At 48.2% G+C, this 26,604-nt stretch overlaps 1 protein-coding gene across 1 annotated transcript in view; it reads left to right on the forward strand.

Annotated features, from left to right (window-relative positions):
• LOC137309946 (mucin-6-like) overlaps positions 1-26,604 on the forward strand; it is a 316,057-nt gene that overhangs the window by 136,386 nt on the left and 153,067 nt on the right. The window contains exons 14-17 of the mRNA XM_067977944.1: positions 2,725-2,866; positions 2,980-3,090; positions 12,843-13,028; positions 19,067-19,306. Coding sequence (XP_067834045.1) covers positions 2,725-2,866; positions 2,980-3,090; positions 12,843-13,028; positions 19,067-19,306 — 679 coding nt within the window. The remainder of the gene's footprint in view (positions 1-2,724; positions 2,867-2,979; positions 3,091-12,842; positions 13,029-19,066; positions 19,307-26,604) is intronic.

Below are 26,604 nucleotides of genomic sequence, written 5' to 3' on the forward strand. Positions count from 1 at the left end.
AGAGGCAGTAGAGGGATTGAGAGAGAGAGGTGGTGGAGAGGTTGGGTTGGGTGTGGAAGCTGGCCTCATGTCTGCGAATGATGTTATCAAGGGATAGATGAGGAAGAGGAGGGGGGGGCCAAGGATAGAACCTTGGGGGGGTGGGGGGTGCAGGTAAATGGTGTCCAAACGGGAAGGGAAATCATTGCCGGAGGTTCTCTGACTAAGGTAGGTAAGAATGGAAACAAGCGAGGGTAGGCCCACTGAACTGGACAAGGAAGAAGCGGCATTGCAGGAGGAAGGTGTGGTCGGCTCTGTCAAAGGCTGCAGAGAGGTCCAGGAGAACAAGGAAGAATAATACACTATGGTCATAGTTATAGTCATAGGGGATGTCATTTGCGACTTTGATCAGGGTTGTTTTGGTGCTGTGGAAGGGGTGGAAATCTGATTGGAGAGATTGAAACAGGGAAAGATTGGCAGATTTGGGTGGTGACAAGTTCAGGGACTTTGGAGAGGAGAGGGAGGTTGGAGATGGGGCAGTAGTTTGCAAGGGCAGAGTGATGATGGTGGTTTTGAAAGGGAGGGAGTCAGAACCTGAGGAGAGTGAACCACTTACTCTGTCAGCTAGCATGGGGGCCAGGAAGAGAAGCTGGGTGGTCAGCAGTGGGAATAGGGTTAAGGGAGCAGGAGGTGGAACCCGTAGATGAGATGAGCTCAGAGAGGGCATGAGGGGAGATGGACGAGAAACCAGAGAGAGTTCCTCACACTTGTTGGATGTGAGGGTGGAGATTTAAGGGCTGGGCAGAGGGGAGAATGGGGGGAGGTTTGGCTTGGTGGGCAAAGAGAAGGTGGTGGAGCAGAAGAACACAATGTGTCAAGGGTGGCTTTTTTGAGGAAGGGGGTGATGATGGCAGTTTTAACAGGGGGAGGGACAATGCCTGAAGGCAGGCATTAACAATGTGAGCAAGCATAGGGGCCAAAAGGGGAAGTTGAGTAGTCAGCACTTGAGTAAGGAGAGGGTCAAGAGAGCAGGAGGTGGGTCTCATGGAGACGTTTAGAGTGAAAGCTGTAGAATAGTGGGGGAGTCAGGGGTGGCAGCAAATGGAAACGGATGAGTTTGGGAGTTGGGGGGAAAGCAGCAGAGGAAGCTACCGAATGGTCTCAATATTGGAGACAATGAAATCCATGAGTGCTTCTCACTTAGTATTGGAGGTGAGAGTGGAGGGAGTGGGGGGGAAAGGGGCTTGAGAAGGAGATTAGTCCTGGTTGTCCTTGTCCTCTGGTATGATCCTGGAGCAGTTGGATATTTTGGCTCAGAAAGCAAGGCACAAGCTAAATCTGAGGGATTGACTGTCAGTTGTCCACCATGTGTGCTCATACTTGCAGCCCTCGGACTTGAAGGTGAGGACTGTACCAGGGGAATAGCAAGGGTGGGAGATGGTGAGCAATTTGGTAGGAACAGGACTTCAAAGGCGATGATGAGGGAGTGATTAAGCAGGTCCATGTTGGCTGAGGTATCATGGCAGATGGAGAGGCAGAGGAGAGGGAGCTGGGAGTTTGCGAGTGAATTTGTGAAGAGTGAATGTTTTTTCCATGTGTGGATACTGGGGGCTGTAGATGGAAGTGGGTCAGAGATCACCACTGATCGAGTCCTCAGGAATGGAGAGGCCACGGTAAGATTATGGGGTGGCCATGGACGTGGATGACTGAGTTTATGTGGAAAGTGAGACTGAGTGAGGATGGGAGGGTAGAGAAGTTAGAGGAGAGGGTGCAAAGGGAATCTAAATGTAGTTGAAATCACTGAGGATAATGAGCTAAGGGGGTAGGGAAGAGAGAAGATTTCAATAAGGAGATCGGCACGACATTTTGGAGGGCAAAACACATCAGGGATTTTAATTGAGAGGTGGGATGGATGGAATGTAATATTAAGGGAGGTGGGTGCATTAGGACTTAAATAGAATGGGGGTCATTTTGGCTTTGGGTGATAGTGTAAAACGGGCAATGTCGATTCAGCCCAGCTGCTATATATCTCTCCTGCTTTTCATCTCCATCAAAGTCTTAACTGAATCGTTATCACCCATTTTACACAATCACCCAAATTCAAAATTACCCCCAATGTTTTTAAATACATAAACCGACAGCAGTCTCATTTCTCACAAGTGTACATTTAAGAAATTCCTTCATTGTTTTCTATAAAATAGTTAACAAACTGATCCCCTAACACCAGTGGTGGACGGAGGGGGGGTTTGCATATTGAATCCAATGGGCAGTCACACAGGTACTCTGAGCAACAACAGGTTGACTGTGTGTGTGTGGGAAAGTGAGGGGCAAGTTTCTAGTGGGTGGGAATACACAGACACGTTCTGCTCAGCCTCTCCCACCCAAACAAGGATAGTACCAGAAGTTTCACTCAGCACCTATTGATTTTTATAATAATTATCTTAAAACACCACAGATTTCTATTTGACAGAGGGCAGCACTGAGACACAGTTAGTTCATGACCACAGTTCAAGCTTTCCCATCTATTGGTTGACACGTCTGACTACCTGAAGCCACATGTGTTGATAACATAGAACAGTATTCTCACTCAGCTCTCCTGAGCTAGTAATAATGAATAGCACAAACTGGGCTGTCTCCTTGTGTCTGCCTTGTGTAAACATGCCAGGGATCCCTCGAACTGTAATGGTTTCTCACCGAGTTACTCAGGCTCATCCGATGTTTCATTACTGTTCTGTTTTTCAACAGTATCTGCCTTAGCGGCAAATGGAAATGCACAGAAAATGTGTACTGCCCTGCGACTTGTGTCATTCACGGTGAAGGGTACGTTACCACATTCGATGGAAAGAAATTTGTCTTCAATGGCAACTGTGAATACACTTTGGTTCAGGTAATGAGACAAGATATCCAAGGATTATTACTTTTCAAATGTTTTCAGAGTTTCTTTGTGGTATCAGTGAGTTTTTAAGTAACAAATTATATTTAATTATTTGGGAATTTTAGAACTCGTGTTGTGCAAATGGTACACGTCCAAATTTCAAGATTGTATCTGAGAATGTTATTTGTGGCCAATCAGGAGTGACCTGCTCCAGAGCAATAAAGATCTACATTGGGGTAAGACGATCATATTAATATTGGGGTAAAATAATAGAATCACATTGATATTAGGCGAAAGGAACCCCATTAACATCGGGGTAATGGAATCTCCTCAATATTGGAGTGATAGAATCACATTGATTTTGGGCGAAGAAAATCACTTTCATATGGAATATGGGCTGATTCCCTCACGGGATCAGTCTGCCCCTCTCACTCTCCCACCTATCTCACCAGTTAAAACTGATCCTCTCAATGGTTCACTCTGTCCCTCTCACTGGGTCATGCTGTCTATCTGTCTCTTGCCAGGCCAGTCTTGTTATATTTTTTATCCTCCGTATGGAGTGCAATGCAGCTCTGTGCCAAACCTTTAGTCTCTGTCTTCTATTTTGAGCATATTGGAAAATCACAAATGTGCTGCGAGCAATTTTCTGCACATTGGTCCCAAATACCCAGCAGTTAAGCCAGGATCATGCCCACCGACGCTCTCCAGCATGATTCCAGAGTTTACAAATAAGGGTTGGCTGGAGGTTTCACCCCTTATAAGGCTGACTCTAAACTCCAGGGCCCCGATATTTATAGGAAGGGTGCAGGTGAGGCTGAAAATGGCCAAAGAACCCGGCAAGGCCAGGGACACTGAAGTCCCGCTGATCTTAACGGCAGGAGCTCATTAACATCTTCTAGCCCAATCTCCTGCCTGGCAGTCGGCCAAATGTACAGCCTGGCCAGAGAGTGGAGGGAAACGCCAGTGGCAGGAGGCTGCAGCTGGGGTCCCTTGGAGACGGTCCCCGGCAATCGGGAGAGGGGGGAGATCGGCAATCGGGGTAGGGGAGGCCGGGGCGGAGGGCGGGAGGTCGGCAAACAGGGCTCGGGGGGGTGGCAGAGGGCGGGTGGTCGGTAATCAGGGCTGGGGGAGATTGGCAATCGGGAGAGGGAGATGGCAATCGGGAGGGGGGAGATCAGCAATCGGGAGGGGGGAGATCAGCAATCGGGAGGGGGGAGATCAGCAATCGGGAGGGGGGAGATCAGCAATCGGGAGGGGGGAGATCAGCAATCGGGAGTGGAAGATCGGCAATCGCGGGGAGAGAGGAGGCAATCGGGAGTGGAAGATCGGCAATCGCGGGGAGAGAGGAGGCAATCGGGAGGGGGGAGATCGGCAATCGGGAGGGGGAGGAGGCAATCGGGAGGGGGAGGAGGCAATCGGGAGGGGGAGGAGGCAATCTGGGGGGAGGGGAGGAGACAAATGGGAGGGGGAGGAGGAAATCGGGGGGGGGGGCAATTGGCGGGGGGAAGGCTGTGATCAGGGCTGGGGGAGGCCGAAGGCTTCCCTTAAAGGGCCTGGGGGAGCACTCCTGCTCGTCCTGACCCACCAGGAGCACTGAAACAGCCACTTACCCACCTCCCTTTTACTGCCAGGTCTCCCGAACCCTGGGAAACTCGTACAGCAACAGTGAATTTAAAATCCGGCTCCCAATTGCACTGTGAGAGCCTGATTTAAATATGTTAATGAAGCGCTCCCCCCCTCTGTGGCGGGCCATCCGGACGCCTCGATATCCACCGCTGAAAAAATAGCGGCGGACATGTGTATACAGTGGGCTGGGACCGCGTGAAACGCATTCCACTTTTTAACCCCTCCCCCCCTCTCCACCGGTAACCCTCTCCTGCCCATCATGGGGGGTTAATATCGAGGGTCCAGGAGTCAGCGGAGTCTCAGCGTAACCAGCAAGCTCCTATTTCCCAGGGTTCCAGCAGCAGTCCAGCGGAGCCATTGATCAAATTCAGGCCCATTGATTCCAAGGGACTGAGTATTGTCAGGAGCCCACCTGTGGAGCTCGAATCTGTAATCCCAGCACAGGAGGGTCCGAATCACCAACAGGTAAAACACGGCTCGGAGCCTCGATTCTTGTTAAATGAAACGGTTGCTGAGAATGACAGCCTGAGCAAGTGCTGGAAGAAAAACAAAAAGAAACCAAAGAAATGGAAGGGTGCAAACCACCTGGGCTGATGAAATCGGAAGGGAATATTTCAGGGAACTGGAGAAAATGGAGAGAAAGGTTTGATTTGTTTAGGAGAGTTTTCGGGACTGAAGTAAAATCACCAAAGGTGCCATGTCCCTCATTATTAAGTCACAGGCAATGCGCTACTTAAAACATACTATAGAGCTCAATTCATCTTGGACAAAGCCATGCAATAGCTTGATGTGCTGATAAGAAATTTCAGACCACAGAATTCATAGAAACAGAGAAAATAGAAGCAAGAGGAGGCCATTCGGCCCTTCGGGCCTGCTCCGCTATTCAAAATGATCATGGCTGATCGTCGAACTCAGTACCCTGTTCCCGCTTTTTCCCCCTATCCCTTGATCCCTTCAGCATTAAGAAATATATCTATCTCCTTCTTGAATATATTTAATGACTTGGCCTCCACTGCCTTCTGTGGTAGAGAAATCCACAGGTTCACCACCCTCTGAGTGAAGAAATTTCTCCTCATTTCGGTTCTAAATGGCATACGCTGTACCCTGAGACTGTGACCCCTGGTTCTGGACTCCCCAGCCATCGGGAACATCCTCCCTGCATCTAGTCTGTCTAGTCCTGATAGAATTTTATATGTTTCGATGAGATCACCTCTCATTCTTCTAAAGTCCAGTGAATATAGGCCTAGTCGACCCAATCTCTCCTCATACGTCAGTCCTGCCATCCCAGGAATCAGTCTGGTAAACCTTCGTTGCACTCCCTCCATGGCAAGGACATCCTTCCTCAGATAAGGAGAACAAAACTGCACACAATACTCCAGATGTGGTCTCACCAAGGCACCGTACAACTGCAGAAAGACATCCCTGTTCCTGTACTCAAATCCTCTTGCAATGAAGGCCAACATACCATTCGCCTTCCTAACTGCTTGCTGCACCTGAATGCTCGCTTTCAACGACTGGTGTACAAGGACACCCAGGTCTCGTTGCACCTCCCCTTTTCCCAATCTATCACCATTCAGATAATAATCTGTCTTTCTGTTTTTACAACCAAAGTGGATAACCTCACATTTATCCACATGATACCGCATCTGCCATGTTCTTGCCCACTCACCCAACTTGTCTAAATCACATTGGAGCCTCTTTGCATCCTCCTCACAGCTCACATTCCACCCCAGCTTTGTGTCGTCTGCAAACTTGGAAATGTTACATTTAGTTCCCTCATCCAAATCATTGATATATATTGTGAATAGCTGGGGCCCAAGCACTGATCCCTGCGGTACCCCACTAGTCACTGCCTGCCACCCGGAAAAAGCTCAGTTTATTCCTACTCTCTGTTTCCTGTCTGTCAAACAATTCTCTATCCATGCCAGTATATTCCCCCCAATCCCATGTGCTTTAATTTTACACACTGACCTCTTGTGTGGGACCTTATCAAAAGCCTTCTGAAAATCCAAATACACCACATCCACTGGTTCTCCCCTATCTAGTTTACTAGTTACATCCTCAAAAAACTCCAGTAGATTTGTTAAGCATGATTTCCCTTTCATAAACCCATGCTGACTTTGTCCAATCCCGTTAATGCCTTCCAAGTGTTTTGTTATCACATCCTTTATAATAGACTCGAGCATTTTCCCCACTATTGATGTTAGGCTAACTGGTCTGTAATTCCCTGTTTTATCTCTCCCTCCTTTTTTAATTAGTGGGGTTACATTTGCCACCCTCCAATTTGTAGGAACCGTTCCTGAGTCGAAAGAATTTTGGAAGATGATCACCAATGCATCCATTATTTCCAGGGCCACTTCCTTTAGTACTCTGGGATGTAGATTATCAGGCCCTGGGGATTTGTCAGCCTTTAGCCCCATTAATTTCCCTAGCACTATTTTTTTACGAATACTGGTTTCCTTCAGTTCCTCCCTCTCACTGGACCCTTGGTTCCCTAACATTTCCGGGAGGTTACTTGTGTCCTCCTTTGTGAAGATAGAACCAAAATATGTGTTTAATTGTTATTCCATTTCTTTGTTCCCCATTATAATTTCCCCCATTTCTGACTCTAAGGGACCTACATTTGTCTTCACTAATCTTTTTCTCTTGACATATTTATAGAAGCTTTTACAGTCAGTTTTTATGTTCCCTGCTAGTTTACTCTCATACTCTATTTTTCCCCTCTTAATCAATATCTTTGTCCTCCTTTGCTGAATTCTGAACTGCTCCCAATCCTTCGGCTTGCTGCTTTTTCTGGCAATTTTATATGTCTCCTCTTTGGATCTAATACTATCCCTAATTTCTTTTGTAAGCCACGGGTGAGCCACCTTTCCTGTTTTATTTTTGCACCAGACAGGAATGAATAATTGTTGTAATTCCTGCACACATTCTTTAAATACTAGCCATTGCCTATCCACCGTCATCCCTTTTAGTAAAGTTCCCCAATCTATCATAGCCAACTCGCACCTCATACTTTCGTAATTTCCTTTATTTAGATTCAGGACCCTAGTTTCGGATTCAACTACTTCACTCTCCATCTTAATGAGGAATTCTATCATGTTATGGTCGCTCTTCCCTAAGGGACCCCGCACAACAAGATTGTTAATTAATCCTTTCTCATTGCACAATACCCAGTTTAGGATCGCCTGTACTCCAGTTGGTTCCTCAACGTTTTGGTCTGGAAAACCATCATGTACACACTCCAAGAATTCCTCCCCCACAGTATTATTGCTAATTTGGTTTGACCAATCTATATGTAGATCAAAGTCACCCATGATTATCGTTGTACCTTTCTTGCATGCATCTCTAATTTCCTGTTTAATGCCCTCCCCTACATCTCCACTACTGTTTGGGGGCCTATAGACGATCCCCACCAACGTTTTCTGCCCCTTGGTGTTTCTTGGCTCCACCCATACAGATTCCACATCGTGATTTTCCGAGCCAATATCCTTCCTCACTAATACATTGATTTCCTCCTTTACGAACAACGCTACCCCACCTCCTTTCCCTTTTTTCCTGTCCTTCCTAAATATTGAATACCCCTGGATGTTCAGTTCCCATCCTTGGTCACCCTGCAGCCATGTCTCCGTAATCGCAACTATATCATAATCGTTAATATCTATCTGCGCTGTTAATTCATCCAGCTTATTGTGAATGCTCCACGCATTAAGACAGAATGCGTTCAGACTTGTCTTTTTCAGATGGTTAGTCATCTTAGTTTTATTTCGCACTATGGCCCTATTTGTTTTTCGCCTTTGTTTTTTCTGCCTTCCACTATTGCTTCTTCCCTTTCTGTCTTTTGTTTCTATCCTTGTTTCCCCCTCCTCTGTCTCCCTGCTCAGGTTCCCACCTGGGAATATATGAAAGGCACATAATTAATGAACGAATTCAAGCCGCAGATGAATTGGTTGACGGGTTTGTCATACAGTTGAAAAAGAGGGGCAAGTCCTGTGACTGTGGTGCATGGAGAGAGAGCCTTATCCAAGGATTGTGAGAGGTGAAGGGGTGAGGAGTGTGACTGGAGCTCAGTGTGAGGAGTGTGACTGGAGCTCAGTGTGAGGAGTGTGACTGGAGCTCAGTGTGAGGAGTGTGACTGGAGCTCAGTGTGAGGAGTGTGACTGGAGCTCAGTGTGAGGAGTGTGACTGGAGCTCAGTGTGAGGAGTGTGACTGGAGCTCAGTGTGAGGAGTGTGACTGGAGCTCAGTGTGAGGAGTGTGACTGGAGCTCAGTGTGAGGAGTGTGACTGGAGCTCAGTGTGAGGAGTGTGACTGGAGCTCAGTGTGAGGAGTGTGACTGGAGCTCAGTGTGAGGAGTGTGACTGGAGCTCAGTGTGAGGAGTGTGACTGGAGCTCAGTGTGAGGAGTGTGACTGGAGCTCAGTGTGAGGAGTGTGACTGGAGCTCAGTGTGAGGAGTGTGACTGGAGCTCGGTGTGAGGAGTGTGACTGGAGCTCGGTGTGAGGAGTGTGACTGGAGCTCGGTGTGAGGAGTGTGACTGGAGCTCAGTGTGAGGAGTGTGACTGGAGCTCAGTGTGAGGAGTGTGACTGGAGCTCAGTGTGAGGAGTGTGACTGGAGCTCAGTGTGAGGAGTGTGACTGGAGCTCAGTGTGAGGAGTGTGACTGGAGCTCAGTGTGAGGAGTGTGACTGGAGCTCAGTGTGAGGAGTGTGACTGGAGCTCAGTGTGAGGAGTGTGACTGGAGCTCAGTGTGAGGAGTGTGACTGGAGCTCAGTGTGAGGAGTGTGACTGGAGCTCAGTGTGAGGAGTGTGACTGGAGCTCAGTGTGAGGAGTGTGACTGGAGCTCAGTGTGAGGAGTGTGACTGGAGCTCAGTGTGAGGAGTGTGACTGGAGCTCAGTGTGAGGAGTGTGACTGGAGCTCAGTGTGAGGAGTGTGACTGGAGCTCAGTGTGAGGAGTGTGACTGGAGCTCAGTGTGAGGAGTGTGACTGGAGCTCAGTGTGAGGAGTGTGACTGGAGCTCAGTGTGAGGAGTGTGACTGGAGCTCAGTGTGAGGAGTGTGACTGGAGCTCAGTGTGAGGAGTGTGACTGGAGCTCAGTGTGAGGAGTGTGACTGGAGCTCAGTGTGAGGAGTGTGACTGGAGCTCAGTGTGAGGAGTGTGACTGGAGCTCAGTGTGAGGAGTGTGACTGGAGCTCAGTGTGAGGAGTGTGACTGGAGCTCAGTGTGAGGAGTGTGACTGGAGCTCAGTGTGAGGAGTGTGACTGGAGCTCAGTGTGAGGAGTGTGACTCGAGCTCAGTGTGAGGAGTGTGACTGGAGCTCAGTGTGAGGAGTGTGACTGGAGCTCAGTGTGAGGAGTGTGACTGGAGCTCAGTGTGAGGAGTGTGACTGGAGCTCAGTGTGAGGAGTGTGACTGGAGCTCAGTGTGAGGAGTGTGACTGGAGCTCAGTGTGAGGAGTGTGACCGGAGCTCAGTGTGAGGAGTGTGACTGGAGCTCAGTGTGAGGAGTGTGACTGGAGCTCAGTGTGAGGAGTGTGACTGGAGCTCAGTGTGAGGAGTGTGACTGGAGCTCAGTGTGAGGAGTGTGACTGGAGCTCAGTGTGAGGAGTGTGACTGGAGCTCAGTGTGAGGAGTGTGACTGGAGCTCAGTGTGAGGAGTGTGACTGGAGCTCAGTGTGAGGAGTGTGACTGGAGCTCAGTGTGAGGAGTGTGACTGGAGCTCACTGGGTCACTCTGTTCCTCACTCTCGCTCACTCGGTCAGTCTGTTCCTCACTTTCTCTCACTCGGTCACTCTGTTCCTCACTCTGTCTCTCACTCGGTCAGTCTGTTCCTCACTCTCCTTCTCTGGGTCTGTCTGTTCCTAACTCCCTCTCTCTCTGGGTCACTCTGTTACTCACTCTCTCTCTCACTCGGTCACTCTGTTCCTCACTCTCTCTCTCACTCGGTCAGTCTGTTCCTCACTCTCTCACTGGGTCACTCTGTTCCTCACTCGCTCTCACTGGGTCCGTCTGTTCCTCACTCTCTCTCACTCGGTCAGTCTGTTCCTCACTCTCTCTCTCACTCGGTCAGTCTGTTCCTCACTCTCTCTCTCACTGGGTCAGTCTGTTCCTCACTCTCTCTCTCACTGGGTCAGTCTGTTCCTCACTCTCTCTCTCACTGGGTCACTCTGTTCCTCACTCTCTCTCTCACTGGGTCAGTCTGTTCCTCACTCTCCCTCTCTGGGTCTGTCTGTTCCTAACTCCCTCTCTCTCTGGGTCACTCTGTTCCTCACTCTCTCTCTCACTTGGTCACTCTGTTCCTCACTCTCTCTCTCACTCGGTCAGTCTGTTCCTCACTCTCTCACTGGGTCAGTCTGTTCCTCACTCGCTCTCACTGGGTCCGTCTGTTCCTCACTCTCTCTCACTCGGTCAGTCTGTTCCTCACTCTCTCTCTCACTCGGTCAGTCTGTTCCTCACTCTCTCTCTCACTGGGTCAGTCTGTTCCTCACTCTCTCTCTCACTGGGTCACTCTGTTCCTCACTCTCTCTCTCACTGGGTCAGTCTGTTCCTCACTCTCCCTCTCTGGGTCTGTCTGTTCCTCACTCTCTCTCACTCGGTCAGCCTGTTCCTCACTCTCTCTCTCACTGGGTCACTCTGTTCCTCATTCTCTCTCTCACTGGGTCAGTCTGTTCCTCACTCTCTCTCACTGGGTCACTCTGTTCCTCACTCTCTCTCACTGGGTCACTCTGTTCCTCACGCTCTCTCTCAGTGGGTCAGTCTGTTCCTCACTCTCTCTCACTGGGTCAGTCTGTTCCTCACTCTCTCTCAGTGGGTCACTCTGTTCCTCACTCTCTCTCACTCGGTCAGCCTGTTCCTCACTCTCTCTCTCACTGGGTCACTCTGTTCCTCACTCTCTTTCTCACTGGGTCAGTCTGTTCCTCACTCTCTCTCACTGGGTCACTCTGTCCCTCACTCTCTCTCACTGGGTCACTCTGTTCCTCACTCTCTCTCACTGGGTCACTCTGTTCCTCATTCTCTCTCACTGGGTCAGTCTGTTCCTCACTCTCTCTCTCACTGGGTCACTCTGTTCCTCACTCTCTCTCTCACTGGGTCAGTCTGTTCCTCACTCTCTCTCTCACTGGGTCACTCTGTTCCTCACTCTCTCGCTCACTGGGTCACTCTGTTCCTCACTCTCTCTCACTGGGTCAGTCTGTTCCTCACTCTCTCTCTCACTGGGTCTGTCTGTTCCTCACTCTCTCTCACTGGGTCACTCTGTTCCTCACTCTCTCTCTCACTGGGTCTGTCTGTTCCTCACTCTCACTGGGTCTGTCTGTTCCTCACTCTCTCTCTCACTGGGTCACTCTGTTCCTCACTCTCTCTCTCACTGGGTCAGTCTGTTCCTCACTCTCTCTCTCACTGGGTCACTCTGTTCCTCACTCTCTCGCTCACTGGGTCACTCTGTTCCTCACTCTCTCTCTCTGGGTCATTCTGTTCCTCACTCTCTCTCTCACTGGGTCTGTCTGTTCCTCACTCTCTCTCACTGGGTCTGTCTGTTCCTCACTCTCTCTCTCACTGGGTCACTCTGTTCCTCACTCTCTTTCTCACTGGGTCAGTCTGATCCTCACTCTCTCTCACTGGGTCAGTCTGTTCCTCACTCTCTCTCACTGGGTCACTCTGTTCCTCACTCTCGCTCACTGGGTCACTCTGTTCCTCACTCTCTCTCACTGGGTCACTCTGTTCCTCATTCTCTCTCTCACTGGGTCCGTCTGTTCCTCACTCTCTCACTGGGTCAGTCTGTTCCTCACTCTCTCTCTCACTGGGTCAGTCTGTTCCTCACGCTCTCGCTCACTGGGTCACTCTGTTCCTCACTCTCTCTCACTGGGTCAGTCTGTTCCTCACTCTCTCTCACTGGGTCACTCTGTTCCTCACTCTCTCTCTCACTGGGTCTGTCTGTTCCTCACTCTCTCTCTCACTGGGTCTGTCTGTTCCTCACTCTCTCTCTCTCTCTCTCTCACTGTGTCAGTCTGTTCCTCACTCTTTTGCCGAAAATGTCTGTCCCTCTCTTTCCCTTGCCCCGTCTTTTGCCTTGCATTCGCTGTTTCTAGGTTAGAAACACAGTCTGTCCCAAGAATGTGCAGAATAAGGGAATAGAGAGACATGCTTGACAGGACTGGCTGGGCTGCCACGAAACCAGTAGATTAGCAGAGGGACCCTAGCTGTCCAGCGTTAATAGTATATGTCTATTGTACGATGGGGTATATGTCTATTGTACGATGGGGTATATGTCTATTGTACGATGGGGTATATGTCTATTGTACGATGGGGTATATGTCTATTGTACGATGGGGTATATGCATTGAAAGAGCTCGACCATTTGTTTCCATTCCAGGATGTTCTGATAGAAATGACAGATGGAACTTACATGATAACACCTGAAAATGCGGCTGATAAATTTAACATAAACATCAACCCGCTGTATCTGTCCTTCGAAGTGATAATCCCTGGGGGTCACCGCCTACAGATGTTATGGAACAAGAATACAAACGCATTCATCAGCTTCACCAGAATGCAACAGGTAAACGAGTGATGGTTTACACTCATTTTCTTGCAGACTAATATCCATGTACAAGACATACCAGTCTTCAGCCATTACAAAAACCACTAAGAGATGATATGGGGCCAGGTGCAGAGAAATCCGAAACCTGGTTTTTAACAACATTTAGGCTTTTGCTGCACTGGGCACCGATAGATTGGGGCAATTTCCCCCCCCACCGCCCCTCGCCCCTGCCACCATGAGAGGATCGCGTTGGGGGTAAAAGATTAAAAATCGCAAAATGCGAGCCCAAACCCATCATGAAGACACCTGCCACCATTTTTACAGCGGTGGGTTTCGGGCGTGTCTCTGCCCCGCTCTCGACAGGTGAGACACCTCATTATAATATTTAAATCAAGGTTTCCACAATGATCTGAGAGGCTGATTTAAATTTAACGGTGGACGGACATGTTCGCTGATGACTGCACAGTGTTCAGTTCCATTCGCAACCCCTCAGATAATGAAGCAGTCCGAGCCTGCATGCAGCAAGACCTGGACAACATCCAGGCTTGGGCTCATAAGTGGCAAGTAACATTCACGCCAGATAAGTGCCAGGCAATGACCATCTCCAACAAGAGAGAGTCTAACCACCTCCCCTTGACATTCAACGGCATTACCATCGCCGAATCCCCCACCATCAACATCCTGGGGTCACCATTGACCAGAAACTTAACTGGACCAGCCATATAAATACTGTGGCTATGAGAGCAGGTCAGAGGCTGGGTATTCTGCGGCGAGTGACTCACATCCTGACTCCCCAAAGCCTTTCCACCATCTACAAGGCACAAGTCAGGAGTGTGATGGAATACTCTCCACTTGCCTGGATGAGTGCAGCTCCAATAACACTTAAGAAGCTCGACACCATCCAGGACAAAGCAGCCCATTTGATTGGCACCCCATCCACCACCCTAAACATTCACTCCCTTCACCACCGGCGCACTGTGGCTGCAGTGTGTACCATCCACAGGATGCACTGCAGCAACTCGCCAAGGCTTCTTCGACAGCACCTCCCAAACCCACGACCTCTACCACCTAGAAGGACAAGAGCAGCAGGCACATGGGAACAATACCACCTGCACGTTCCCCTCCAAGTCATACACCATGCTGACTTGGAAATATATCGCCGTTCCTTCATCGTCGCTGGGTCAAAATCCTGGAACTCCCAACCTAACAGCACTGTGGGAGAACCTTCACCACACGGACTGCAGCGGTTCAAGAAGGCGGCTCACCACCACCTTCTCAAGGGCAATTAGAGATGGGCAATAAATGCCGGCCTCGCCAGCGACGCCCACATCCCATGAAAGAATAAAAAATAACCGACATTACCCTAAATGTGATCTCAATAATATTCGACATTACCCAAAATGTAATCTCGATAATATCCCACATTACCCAAAATGTAATCGCTATAATATCCCACATTACCCTAAATGTAATCTCGATAATATCCGACATTACCCTAAATGTAATCTCGATAATATCCCACATTACTCTAAATGTAATCTCGATAATATCCCACATTACCCTAAATGTAATCTCGATAATATCCGACAATACCCTAAATGTAATCTCCATAATATCCCACATTACCCTAAATGTAATCTCTATAATATCCCACATTACCCTAAATGTAATCTCGATAATATCCGACATTACCCTAAATGTAATCTCTATAATATCCCACATTACCCTAAATGTAATCTCTATAATATCCCACATTACCCTAAATGTAATCTCGATAATATCCGACATTACCCTAAATGTAATCTCTATAATATCCCACATTACCCTAAATGTAATCTCGATAATATCCGACATTACCCTAAATGTAATCTCTATAATATCCCACATTACCCTAAATGTAATCTCGATAATATCCCACATTACCCTAAATGTAATCTCTATAATATCCCACATTACCCTAAATGTAATCTCGATAATATCCCACATTACCCTAAATGTAATCTCGATAATATCCCACATTACCCTAAATGTAATCTCGATAATATCCCACATTACCCTAAATGTAATCTCGATAATATCCCACATTACCCTAAATGTAATCTCGATAATATCCCACATTACCCTAAATGTAATCTCGATAATATCCCACGTTACCCTAAATGTAATCTCGATAATATCCCACATTACCCTAAATGTAATCTCCATAATATCCCACATTACCCTAAATGTAATCTCGATAATATCCCACGTTACCCTAAATGTAATCTCGATAATATCCCACATTACCCTAAATGTAATCTCCATAATATCCCACATTACCCTAAATGTAATCTCGATAATATCCCACATTACCCAAATGCAATCTCGATAAAATCCGACATTAGCCGAAATGTGATCTCCATAATATCTGACATTACCCTACATGTAATCTGTGCAACATGCAGTCCCTGGGGTGATGGGTCACCAGTACAATCCCTGGGGTGATGGGGCACCAATACATGCCCTGGGGTGATGGGTCACGTGTAAATACCATGGGGTGATGGGTCACCTGTAAATTCTCTGGGGTGATGGGTCACCAGTACATGCCCTGGGGTGATGGGTCACCAGTACATTACCTGGGGTGATGGGTCACCAGTACATTACCTGGGCTGATGGGTCACCAGTACAGCCCCTGGGGTGATGAGTCACCGGTACGTTCGCTGGGGTGATGGGTCACCAGTACAGTCCCTGGGATGATGGGTCACGAGTACAGTCCCTGGGGTGATGGGTCACGAGTACAGTCCCTGGGGTGATGGGTCACCTGTACATTCCCTCGGGTGAAGGGTCACCTGTACAGTCCCTGGGGTGATGGGTCACCAGTACATTCCCTGGGGTGATGGGTCACCAGTACATTCCCTGGGGTGAAGGGTCACCTGTAAAGTCCCTGGGGTGATGGGTCACCAGTACAGTCCCTGGGATGATGGGTCACCAGTACAGTCCCTGGGGTGATGGGTCACCTGTACATTCCCTCGGGTGAAGGGTCACCTGTACAGTCCCTGGGGTGATGGGTCACCAGTACATTCCCTGGGGTGATGGGTCACCAGTACAGTCCCTGGGATGATGGGTCACGAGTACAGTCCCTGGGGTGATGGGTCACCTGTACATTCCCTCGGGTGAAGGGTCACCTGTACAGTCCCTGGGGTGATGGGTCACCAGTACATTCCCTGGGGTGATGGGTCACCAGTACATTCCCTGGGGTGATGGTTCACCAGTACATTCCCTGGGGTGATGGGTCACCAGTACAGTCCCTGGGGTGATGGGTCACCAGTACATTCCCTGGGGTGATGGGTCACCAGTACATTCCCTGGGGTGAAGGGTCACCAGTACAGTCCCTGGGATGATGGGTCACGAGTACAGTCCCTGGGGTGATGGGTCACCAGTACATTCCCTGGGGTGATGGGTCACCAGTACAGTCCCTGGGGTGATGGGTCACCAGTACATTCCCTGGGGTGATGGGTCACCAGTACATTCCCTGGGGTGAAGAGTCATCAGTACAGTCCCTGGGATGATGGGTCACGAGTACAGTCCCTGGGGTGATGGGTCACCTGTACATGTCCTGGGGTGATGGGTCACCTGTACAGTCCCTCGGGTGAAGGGTCACCTGTATATTCCCTGAGGTATTGGTTCACCTGTACATTCCCTGAGGTATTGGTTCACCTGTACATTCCCTGAGGTATTGGTTCACCATTACATTCCCTGGGGTGATGGTTCACCAGTACATTCCCTGGGGTGATGGTTCACCAGTACATTCCCTGGGGTGATGGGTCACCAGTACATTCCCTGGGGTGATGGGTCACCAGTACAGTCCCTGGGGTGATGGGTCACCAGTACATTCCCTGGGGTGATGGGTCACCTGTACATGTCCTGGGGTGATGGGTCACCTGTACAGTCCCTCGGGTGAAGGGTCACCTGTACATTCCCTGAGGTATTGGTTCACCTGTACATGTCCTGAGGTGATGGGTCACCAGTACATTCCCTGGGGTGATGGGTCACCAGTACTTTCCCTGGGGTCACACACCATCCCGACTTGGAAATATATCGCCGTTCCTTCATCGTCGCTGGGTCAAAATCCTGGAACTCCCTTCCTAACAGCACTGTGGGAGAACCGTCACCACACGGACTGCAGCGGTTCAAGAAGGCGGCTCACCACCACCTTCTCAAGGGCAATTAGGGATGGGCAATAAATGCCGGCCTCGCCAACGACGCCCACTTCCCATGAACGAATAAAAAAAAACGACATTACCCTAAATGTAATCTCTATAATATCACACATTACCTGAAATGTAATCTCTATAATATCTCACATTACCCTAAATGTAATCTCGATAATATCCGACATCACCCTAAATGTAATCTCTATAATATCTGACATTACCCTACATGCAGTCCCTGGGGTGATGGGTCAGCTGTAAATTCCCTGGGGTGATGGGTCTCCAGTACATTACCTGGGGTGATGGGTCACTAGTACGACCCCTGGGGTGATGGGTCACCAGTACAGTTCCTGGGGTGATGGGTCACCAGGACAGTCCCTTGGGTGAAGGGTCACCAGTACAGTCCCTCGGGAGATGGGTCACCAGTACAATTCCTGGGATAATGGGTCACCAGTACAATCCCTGGGGTGATGGGTCACCTGTACATTCCCTGGGGTGATGGGTCACCAGTACATTTCCTGGGGTGATGGGTCACCAGTAGAATTCTTGGGGTGATGGGTCACCAGTACATGCCCTGGGGTGTTGGGTCACCAGTACAGTCCCTGGGGTGATGGGTCACCAGTCCATTCCCTGTGGCGATTGGTCACCTGTACATGCCCTGGGGTGGTGGGTCACCAGTACTTGCCCTGAGGTGATGGGTCACCAGTATATGCCCTGGGGTGTTGGGTCACCAGTACATGCCCTGGGGTGATGGGTCACCAGTCCATTCCCTGTGGCGATTGGTCACCTGTACATGCCCTGGGGTGGTGGGTCACCAGTACAGTCCCTGGGGTGATGGGTCAACAGTACATACCCTGGGGTGATGGGTCACCTTTACATTCCCTGGGGTGATGGGTCACCAGTTCAGTCCCTGGGGTGATGGGTCACCAGTACAGTCTCTGGGGTGATGGGTCACCTTTACATTCCCTGGGGTGATGGGTCACCAGTACAGTCCCTGGGATGATGGGTCAACAGTACAGTCTCTGGGGTGATGGGTCACCTTTACATTCCCTGGGGTGATGGGTCAACAGTACATACCCTGGGGTGATGGGTCACCTTTACATTCCCTGGGGTGGTGGGTCACCAGTACAGTCTCTGGGGTGATGGGTCACCAGTACTAACCCTGTGGTGATGGGTCATCTTTACATTCCCTGGGGTGATGGGTCACCAGTACAGTCTCTGGGGTGATGGGTCACCAGTACTATCCCTGTGGTGATGGGTCACCTTTACATTCCCTGGGGTGATGGGTCACCAGTACAGTCTCTGGGGTGATGGGTCACCAGTACAGTCCCTGGGGTGATGGGTCACCTTTACATTCCCTGGGGTGATGGGTCACCTATACATTCCCTGGGGTGATGGGTCACCAGTACAATCCCTGGGGTGATGGGTCACCAGTACAGTCTCTGGGGTGATGGGTCACCTTTACATTCCCTGGGGTGATGGGTCACCTTTACATTCCCTGGGGTGATGGGTCACCAGTACAGTCTCTGGGGTGATGGGTCACCAGTACAGTCTCTGGGGTGATGGGTCACCAGTACAGTCCCTGGGGTGATGGGTCACCAGTACAGTCCCTGGGGTGATGGGTCACCAGTACATGCTGTCCTGTAATCATTTGCCTATAGATTCATTGCTGCTACATTCCTGTGTCTTGCCTGTGTTGCTGTGGGGAGTCACTGTGTGGATGTCAGATTACTCTACATGGAGAGATGGAGGAATAGACAGTAACATCAGCGTAATTGTCAGAGAAGGACGGAGAGGTCTCGGAAGGTATGAGGTACTGAGAAATATGCTTACACAAAAGATGATAATATTTTTGCATGTCATCAGCTTTCACTTTGTGGACTCTGCGGTAATTTCAATGGTGACATCGGTGATGATTTCATAACTCGGAGCCAATACTTAGCCTCCAATGCATTAGAATTTGCAAATACTTGGAAGGAAGATCCTTTATGTCAAGATGTAACTGAAATTGTCCATCCATGTGACCTAAACCCATATCGTCTGTCCTGGGCAGAGAAACAGTGCCACATAATTCACAATGACGTCTTCGAACCATGCCACAATCTGGTGAGTGCTTTTCATGGGATTGTAACGTTGTGCCTGTTGTTCAGTCATTGAATGGCTAGAGAGATCACCAAAAGCTGAGGTATGCCTGTCAGTGCTCTCAGGCAGCTCACTCTGGGGAACATTCACCTGGTTAAGAAAAGGAATGTTGATCCACATCAGAATAGTGTATGAACAAAACAATGAGCAAATGAGGAGTGGGAATTGGAAAGACTGCACCAGACCCATTTCACTCATTTTCAAAGTCAGCAGGAAAACTAGCCTTTCCCTCCTTCAAGCCTGGGCCAGACCCGAGCTCCACCGTTGAAATGACGGGGAGCTTTCAGTCAAGGTGCAGGGGAGACCTGAATAGTTTTTGTCTTTCACAGCTCTGGCAGCTCTTTCCCAGTCTATGAGAGAGTCCATTCAGTCAGAATCACTGGGCTAATTAAAGCAAACTGTTGATTCTGGATCACTCTTGGAAAAAGATGCAGGGGCCAAGGTCTGTCGTGCAGGCCGTAAAGGAGGAAAACCATGAGATAAATCAGGTAGAAGGGATTGTTTAATGGACGCCAGCCGTGCGTTTTAAAAGCCTGAGGATTGTCGGAGAAAAAGACCTGAGGGAGTTGTGGAGTTCCACAGTTTTGAGGCCCGAGAAAGATTGATTTAGAAAAAGAGACAGTGCAATGAGTTCTGATTTCAACAGAGGAAGGGTGTGTAGGACAGGATATTTGCAGTTTAAGGAGAGCAAAAGAGGAGCATTTGGTGGAGCAACTAAATATGAGGACAAAAAAGGCAGTGGTGGAGAGAGATTGGAGGCTAGAAATGAGAAAAGGGTCACCAATAGACAGTGAGATTCTTGTTGCATCTGATCTGGGAACAGAAGGGATTTGCTGAAGAACATTCCCAGATATGGGAGCAGGATTCAAGACTTGGGCATGCTTGAGTTTTATGGAAGGTTAAAAGTTGCTGAGAAAAAATAAAGCTTTTGGCACTAAAGAGGAAACCAAGCTTCTTGGAGGTAGATCAGCAATGGAGTAGATCAGCAATGGAGTAGATCAGCAATGGAGTAGATCAGCAATGGAGTAGATCAGCAATGGGGGTAGATCAGCAATGGAGTAGATCAGCAATTGAGTAGATCAGCAATGGAGTAGATCAGCAATGGAGTAGATCAGCAATGGGGGTAGATCAGCAATGGAGTAGATCAGCAATGGAGTAGATCAGCAATGGACAAGATCAGGAATGGAGTAGATCAGCAATGGAGTAGATCAGCAATGGGGGTAGATCAGCAATGGAGTAGATCAGCAATGGAGTAGATCAGCAATGGAGTAGATCAGCAATGGAGGAGATCAGCAATGGGGGTAGATCAGCAATGGAGGTAGATCAGCAATGGAGGTAGATCAGCAATGGAGTAGATCAGCAATGGAGTAGATCAGCAATGGATTCAATCAGCAATGGAGTAGATCAGCAATGGAGGAGGTGAGCAATGGATTCAATCAGCAATGGAGTAGATCAGCAATGGGGGTAGATCAGCAATGGAGTAGATCAGCAATGGATTCAATCAGCAATGGAGTAGATCAGCAATGGAATAGATCAGCAATGGAGTAGATCAGCAATGGATTCAATCAGCAATGGAGTAGATCAGCAATGGAGTAGATCAGCAATGGAGTAGATCAGCAATGGAGTAGATCAGCAATGGAGTAGATCAGCAATGGAGTCGATCAGCAATGGAGTCGATCAGCAATGGAGCAGATCAGCAATGGAGGTAGATCAGCAATGGGGGTAGATCAGCAATGGAGTCGATCAGCAATGGAGTCGATCAGCAATGGAGTAGATCAGCAGTGGAGTAGATCAGCAATGGAGTAGATCAGCAATGGAGGTAGATCAGCAATGGAGTAGTTCAGCAATGGAGTAGATCAGCAATGTAGTAGATCAGCAATGGAGGAGATCAGCAATGGGGGTAGATCAGCAATGGAGTAGATCATCAATGGAGTAGATCAGCAATGGAGTAGATCAGCAATGGAGTAGATCAGCAATGGAGTAGATCAGCAATGGAGGTAGATCAGCAATGGAGTAGTTCAGCAATGGAGTAGATCAGCAATGTAGTAGATCAGCAATGGAGGAGATCAGCAATGGGGGTAGATCAGCAATGGAGTAGATCAGCAATGGAGTAGATCAGCAATGGAGGTCGATCAGCAATGGAGGAGATCAGCAATGGTGGAGATCAGCAATGGAGGTAGATCAGCAATGGGGGTAGATCAGCAATGGAGGAGATCAGCAATGGAGTAGATCAGCAATGGAGTAGATCAGCAATGGATTAGATCAGCAATGGAGTAGATCAGTAATTGAGGTAGATCAGCAATGGAGTAGATTAACAATGGAGTTAGATCAGCAATGGAGTGGATCAGCATTGGAGTAGATCATCAATGGAGTAGATCAGCAATGGAGTAGATCAGCAATGGCCTCGATCAACAATGGAGGTAGATCAGCAATGGAGTAGATTAACAATGGAGCAGATCAGCAATGGAGTAGATCAGCAATGGGGGTAGATCAGCAATGGAGTAGATCAGCAATGGAGTAGATCAGCAATGGAGTAGATCAGCAATGGAGGAGATCAGCAATGGGGGTAGATCAGCAATGGAGGTAGATCAGCATTGGAGTAGATCAGCAATGGAGGTAGATCAGCAATGGGGGTACATCAGCAATGGAGCAGATCAGGAATGGAGAAGATCAGCAATGGAGCAGATCAGCAATGGAGCAGATCAGCAATGAAGTAGATCAGCAATGAAGTAGATCAGCAATGGAGTAGATCAGGAATGGTGTAGATCAGCAATGGAGCAGATCAGCAATGGAGCAGATCAGCAATGGAGTAGATCATCAATGGAGTAGATTAACAATGGAGTAGATCAGCAATGGAGTAGATCAGCAATGGAGTAGATCAGCAATGGATTCAATCAGCAATGGAGTAGATCAGCAATGGTGGAGATCAGCAATGGATTCAATCAGCAATGGAGTAGATCAGCAATGGGGGTAGATCAGCAATGGAGTAGATCAGCAATGGATTCAATCAGCAATGGAGTAGATCAGCAATGGAATAGATCAGCAATGGAGTAGATCAGCAATGGATTCAATCAGCAATGGAGTAGATCAGCAATGGAGTAGATCAGCAATGGAGTAGATCAGCAATGGAGTAGATCAGCAATGGAGTAGATCAGCAATGGAGTAGATCAGCAATGGAGTCGATCAGCAATGGATTCGATCAGCAATGGAGCAGATCAGCAATGGAGGTAGATCAGCAATGGGGGTAGATCAGCAATGGAGTAGATCAGCAATGGAGTCGATCAGCAATGGAGTAGATCAGCAATGGAGTAGATCAGCAATGCAGTAGATCAGCAATGGAGTAGTTCAGCAATGGAGTAGATCAGCAATGTAGTAGATAAGCAATGGAGGAGATCAGCAATGGGGGTAGATCAGCAATGGAGTAGATCATCAATGGAGTAGATCAGCAATGGAGTAGATCAGCAATGGAGTAGATCAGCAATGGAGGTAGATCAGCAATGGAGTAGTTCAGCAATGGAGTAGATCAGCAATGTAGTAGATCAGCAATGGAGGAGATCAGCAATGGGGGTAGATCAGCAATGGAGTAGATCAGCAATGGAGTAGATCAGCAATGGAGGTCGATCAGCAATGGAGGAGATCAGCAATGGTGGAGATCAGCAATGGAGGTAGATCAGCAATGGGGGTAGATCAGCAATGGAGGAGATCAGCAATGGAGTAGATCAGCAATGGAGTAGATCAGCAATGGAGTATATCAGCAATGGATTAGATCAGCAATGGAGTAGATCAGTAATTGAGGTAGATCAGCAATGGAGTAGATTAACAATGGAGTTAGATCAGCAATGGAGTGGATCAGCAATGGAGTAGATCATCAATGGAGTAGATCAGCAATGGAGTAGATCATCAATGGCGTCGATCAACAATGGAGGTAGATCAGCAATGGAGTAGATTAACAATGGAGTAGATCAGCAATGGAGTAGATCAGCAATGGAGTAGATCAGCAATGGAGTAGATCAGCAATGGAGTAGATCAGCAATGGAGGAGATCAGCAATGGGGGTAGATCAGCAATGGAGGTAGATCAGCATTGGAGTAGATCAGCAATGGAGGTAGATCCGCAATGGAGGTAGATCAGCAATGGGGGTACATCAGCAATGGAGCAGATCAGGAATGGAGTTGATCAGCAATGGAGCAGATCAGCAATGGAGCAGATCAGCAATGAAGTACATCAGCAATGAAGTAGATCAGCAATGGAGTAGATCAGGAATGGAGTAGATCAGCAATGGAGCAGATCAGCAATGGAGTAGATCAGCAATGGAGGAGATCAGCAATGGATTCAATCAGCAATGGAGTAGATCAGCAATGGGGGTAGATCAGCAATGGAGTAGATCAGCAATGGATTCAATCAGCAATGGAGTAGATAAGCAATGCAATAGATCAGCAATTGAGTAGATCAGCAATGGATTCAATCAGCAATGGAGTAGATCAGCAATGGAGTAGATCAGCAATGGAGTAGATCAGCAATGGAGTAGATCAGCAATGGGGGTAGATCAGCAATGGAGTAGATCAGCAATGGAGTAGATCAGCAATGGAGTAGATCAGCAATGGATTCGATCAGCAATGGAGCAGATCAGCAATGGAGGTAGATCAGCAATGGGGGTAGATCAGCAATGGAGTAGATCAGCAATGGAGTCGATCAGCAATGGAGTAGATCAGCAATGGAGTTGATCAGCAATGGAGTTGATCAGCAATGGAGTAGATCAGCAATGGAGTAGTTCAGCAATGGAGTAGATCAGCAATGTAGTAGATCAGCAATGGAGGAGATCAGCAATGGGGGTAGATCAGCAATGGAGTAGATCATCAATGGAGTAGATCAGCAATGGAGTAGATCAGCAATGGAGTAGATCAGCAATGGAGGTAGATCCTCAATGGAGTAGTTCAGCAATGGAGTAGATCAGCAATGTAGTAGATCAGCAATGGAGGAGATCAGCAATGGGGGTAGATCAGCAATGGAGTAGATCAGCAATGGAGTAGATCAGCAATGGAGGTCGATCAGCAATGGAGGAGATCAGCAATGGTGGAGATCAGCAATGGAGGTAGATCAGCAATGGGGGTAGATCAGCAATGGAGGAGATCAGCAATGGAGTAGATCAGCAATGGAGTAGATCAGCAATGGAGTAGATCAGTAATTGAGGTAGATCAGCAATGGAGTAGATTAACAATGGAGTTAGATCAGCAATGGAGTGGATCAGCAATGGAGTAGATCAGCAATGGTGTAGATCAGCAATGGAGTAGATCAGCAATGGAGATAGATCAGCAATGGAGGTAGATCAGCAATGGAGTAGATCAGCAATGGAGTAGATCAGCAATGGAGTAGATCAGCAATGGCGTCGATCAACAATGGAGGTCGATCAGCAATGGAGTAGATCAGCAATGGAGTAGATCAGCAATGGAGTAGATCTGCAATGGAGGTCGATCAGCAATGGAGTAGATCTGCAATCGAGTAGATCAGCAATGGATTCGATCAGCAATGGAGTAGATCAGCAATGGAGTAGATCAGCAATGGAGTAGATCTGCAATGGAGGTCGATCAGCAATGGAGTAGATCTGCAATCGAGTAGATCAGCAATGGCGTCGATCAACAATTGAGGTAGATCAGCAATGGAGTAGATTAACAATGGAGTAGATCAGCAATGGAGTAGATCAGCAATGGAGATAGATCAGCAATGGAGGTAGATCAGCAATGGAGTAGATCAGCAATGGAGTAGATCAGCAATGAAGTAGATCAGCAATGGCGTCGATCAACAATGGAGGTCGATCAGCAATGGAGTAGATCAGCAATGGAGTAGATCAGCAATGGAGTAGATCTGCAACGGAGGTCGATCAGCAATGGAGTAGATCTGCAATGGAGTAGATCAGCAATGGAGGAGATCAGCAATGGAGGTAGATCAGCAATGGAGTAGATCTGCAATGGAGGTAGATCAGCAATGGAGGTAGATCAGCAATGGAGTAGATCAGCAATGGAGTAGATCAACAATGGAGGAGATCAGCAATGGAGTAGATCAGCAATGGGGGTAGATCAGCAATGGAGGAGATCAGCAATGGAGTAGATCAGCAATGGAGGAGATCAGCAATGGAGGAGATCAGCAATGGAGGAGATCAGCAATGGAGTAGATCAGCAATGGAGGAGATCAGCAATGGAGTAGATCAGCAATGGAGGAGATCAGCAATGGAGTAGATCAGCAATGGAGGTAGATCAGCAATGGAGTAGATCTGCAATGGAGGTAGATCAGCAATGGAGTAGATCAGCAATGGAGGTAGATCAGCAATGGAGGTAGATCAGCAATGGAGTAGATCAGCAATGGAGTAGATCACCAATGGATTAGATCAGCAATGGAGGAGATCAGCAATGGAGTAGATCAGCAATGGAGGTAGATCAGCAATGGAGTAGATCTGCAATGGAGGTAGATCAGCAATGGAGTAGATCAGCAATGGAGTAGATCAGCAATGGTGTAGTTCAGCAATGGAGGAGATCAGCAATGGAGTAGATCAGCAATGGAGTAGATCAGCAATGGAGTAGCTCAGCATTGGATTCGATCAGCAATGGAGTAAATCAGCAATAGAGTAGATCAGCAATGGAGTAGATCTGCAATGGAGGTAGATCAGCAATTGACTAGATCTGCAATGAAGTAGATCAGCAATGGAGGAGATCAGCAATGTTGTAGATCAGCAATGGTGTAGATCAGCAATGGAGTTAGATCAGCAATGGAATAGATCTGCAATGGGGGTAGATCAGCAATGGGGGTAGATCAGCAAATGAGGTAGATCAGCAATGGAGGAGATCAGCAATGGGGGTAGATCAGCAATGGGGGTAGATCAGCAATGGAGTCGATCAGCAATGGAGTAGATCAGCAATGGAGTAGATCAGCAATGGGGGTCGATCAGCAATGGAGTAGATCAGCAATGGAGTAGATTAACAATGGGGGTAGTTCAGCAATGGAGTAGATCAGCAATGGAGTAGATCAGCAATGGAGTAGATCAGCAATGGGGGTAGGTCAGCAATGGGGGTAGATCAGCAATGGAGTAGATCAGCAATGGGGGTAGATCAGCAATGGAGTAGATCAGCAATGGAGGTAGATCAGCAATGGAGTATATCAGCAATGGGGGTAGATCAGCAATGGAGTAGATCAGCAATGGAGGAGATCAGCAATGTAGGTAGATCAGCAATGGGGGTAGATCAGCAATGGAGTAGATAAGCAATGGGGGTA

Source organism: Heptranchias perlo, unplaced genomic scaffold (genome assembly GCF_035084215.1).
Source record: "Heptranchias perlo isolate sHepPer1 unplaced genomic scaffold, sHepPer1.hap1 HAP1_SCAFFOLD_193, whole genome shotgun sequence".
Taxonomy (NCBI): domain Eukaryota; kingdom Metazoa; phylum Chordata; class Chondrichthyes; order Hexanchiformes; family Hexanchidae; genus Heptranchias; species Heptranchias perlo.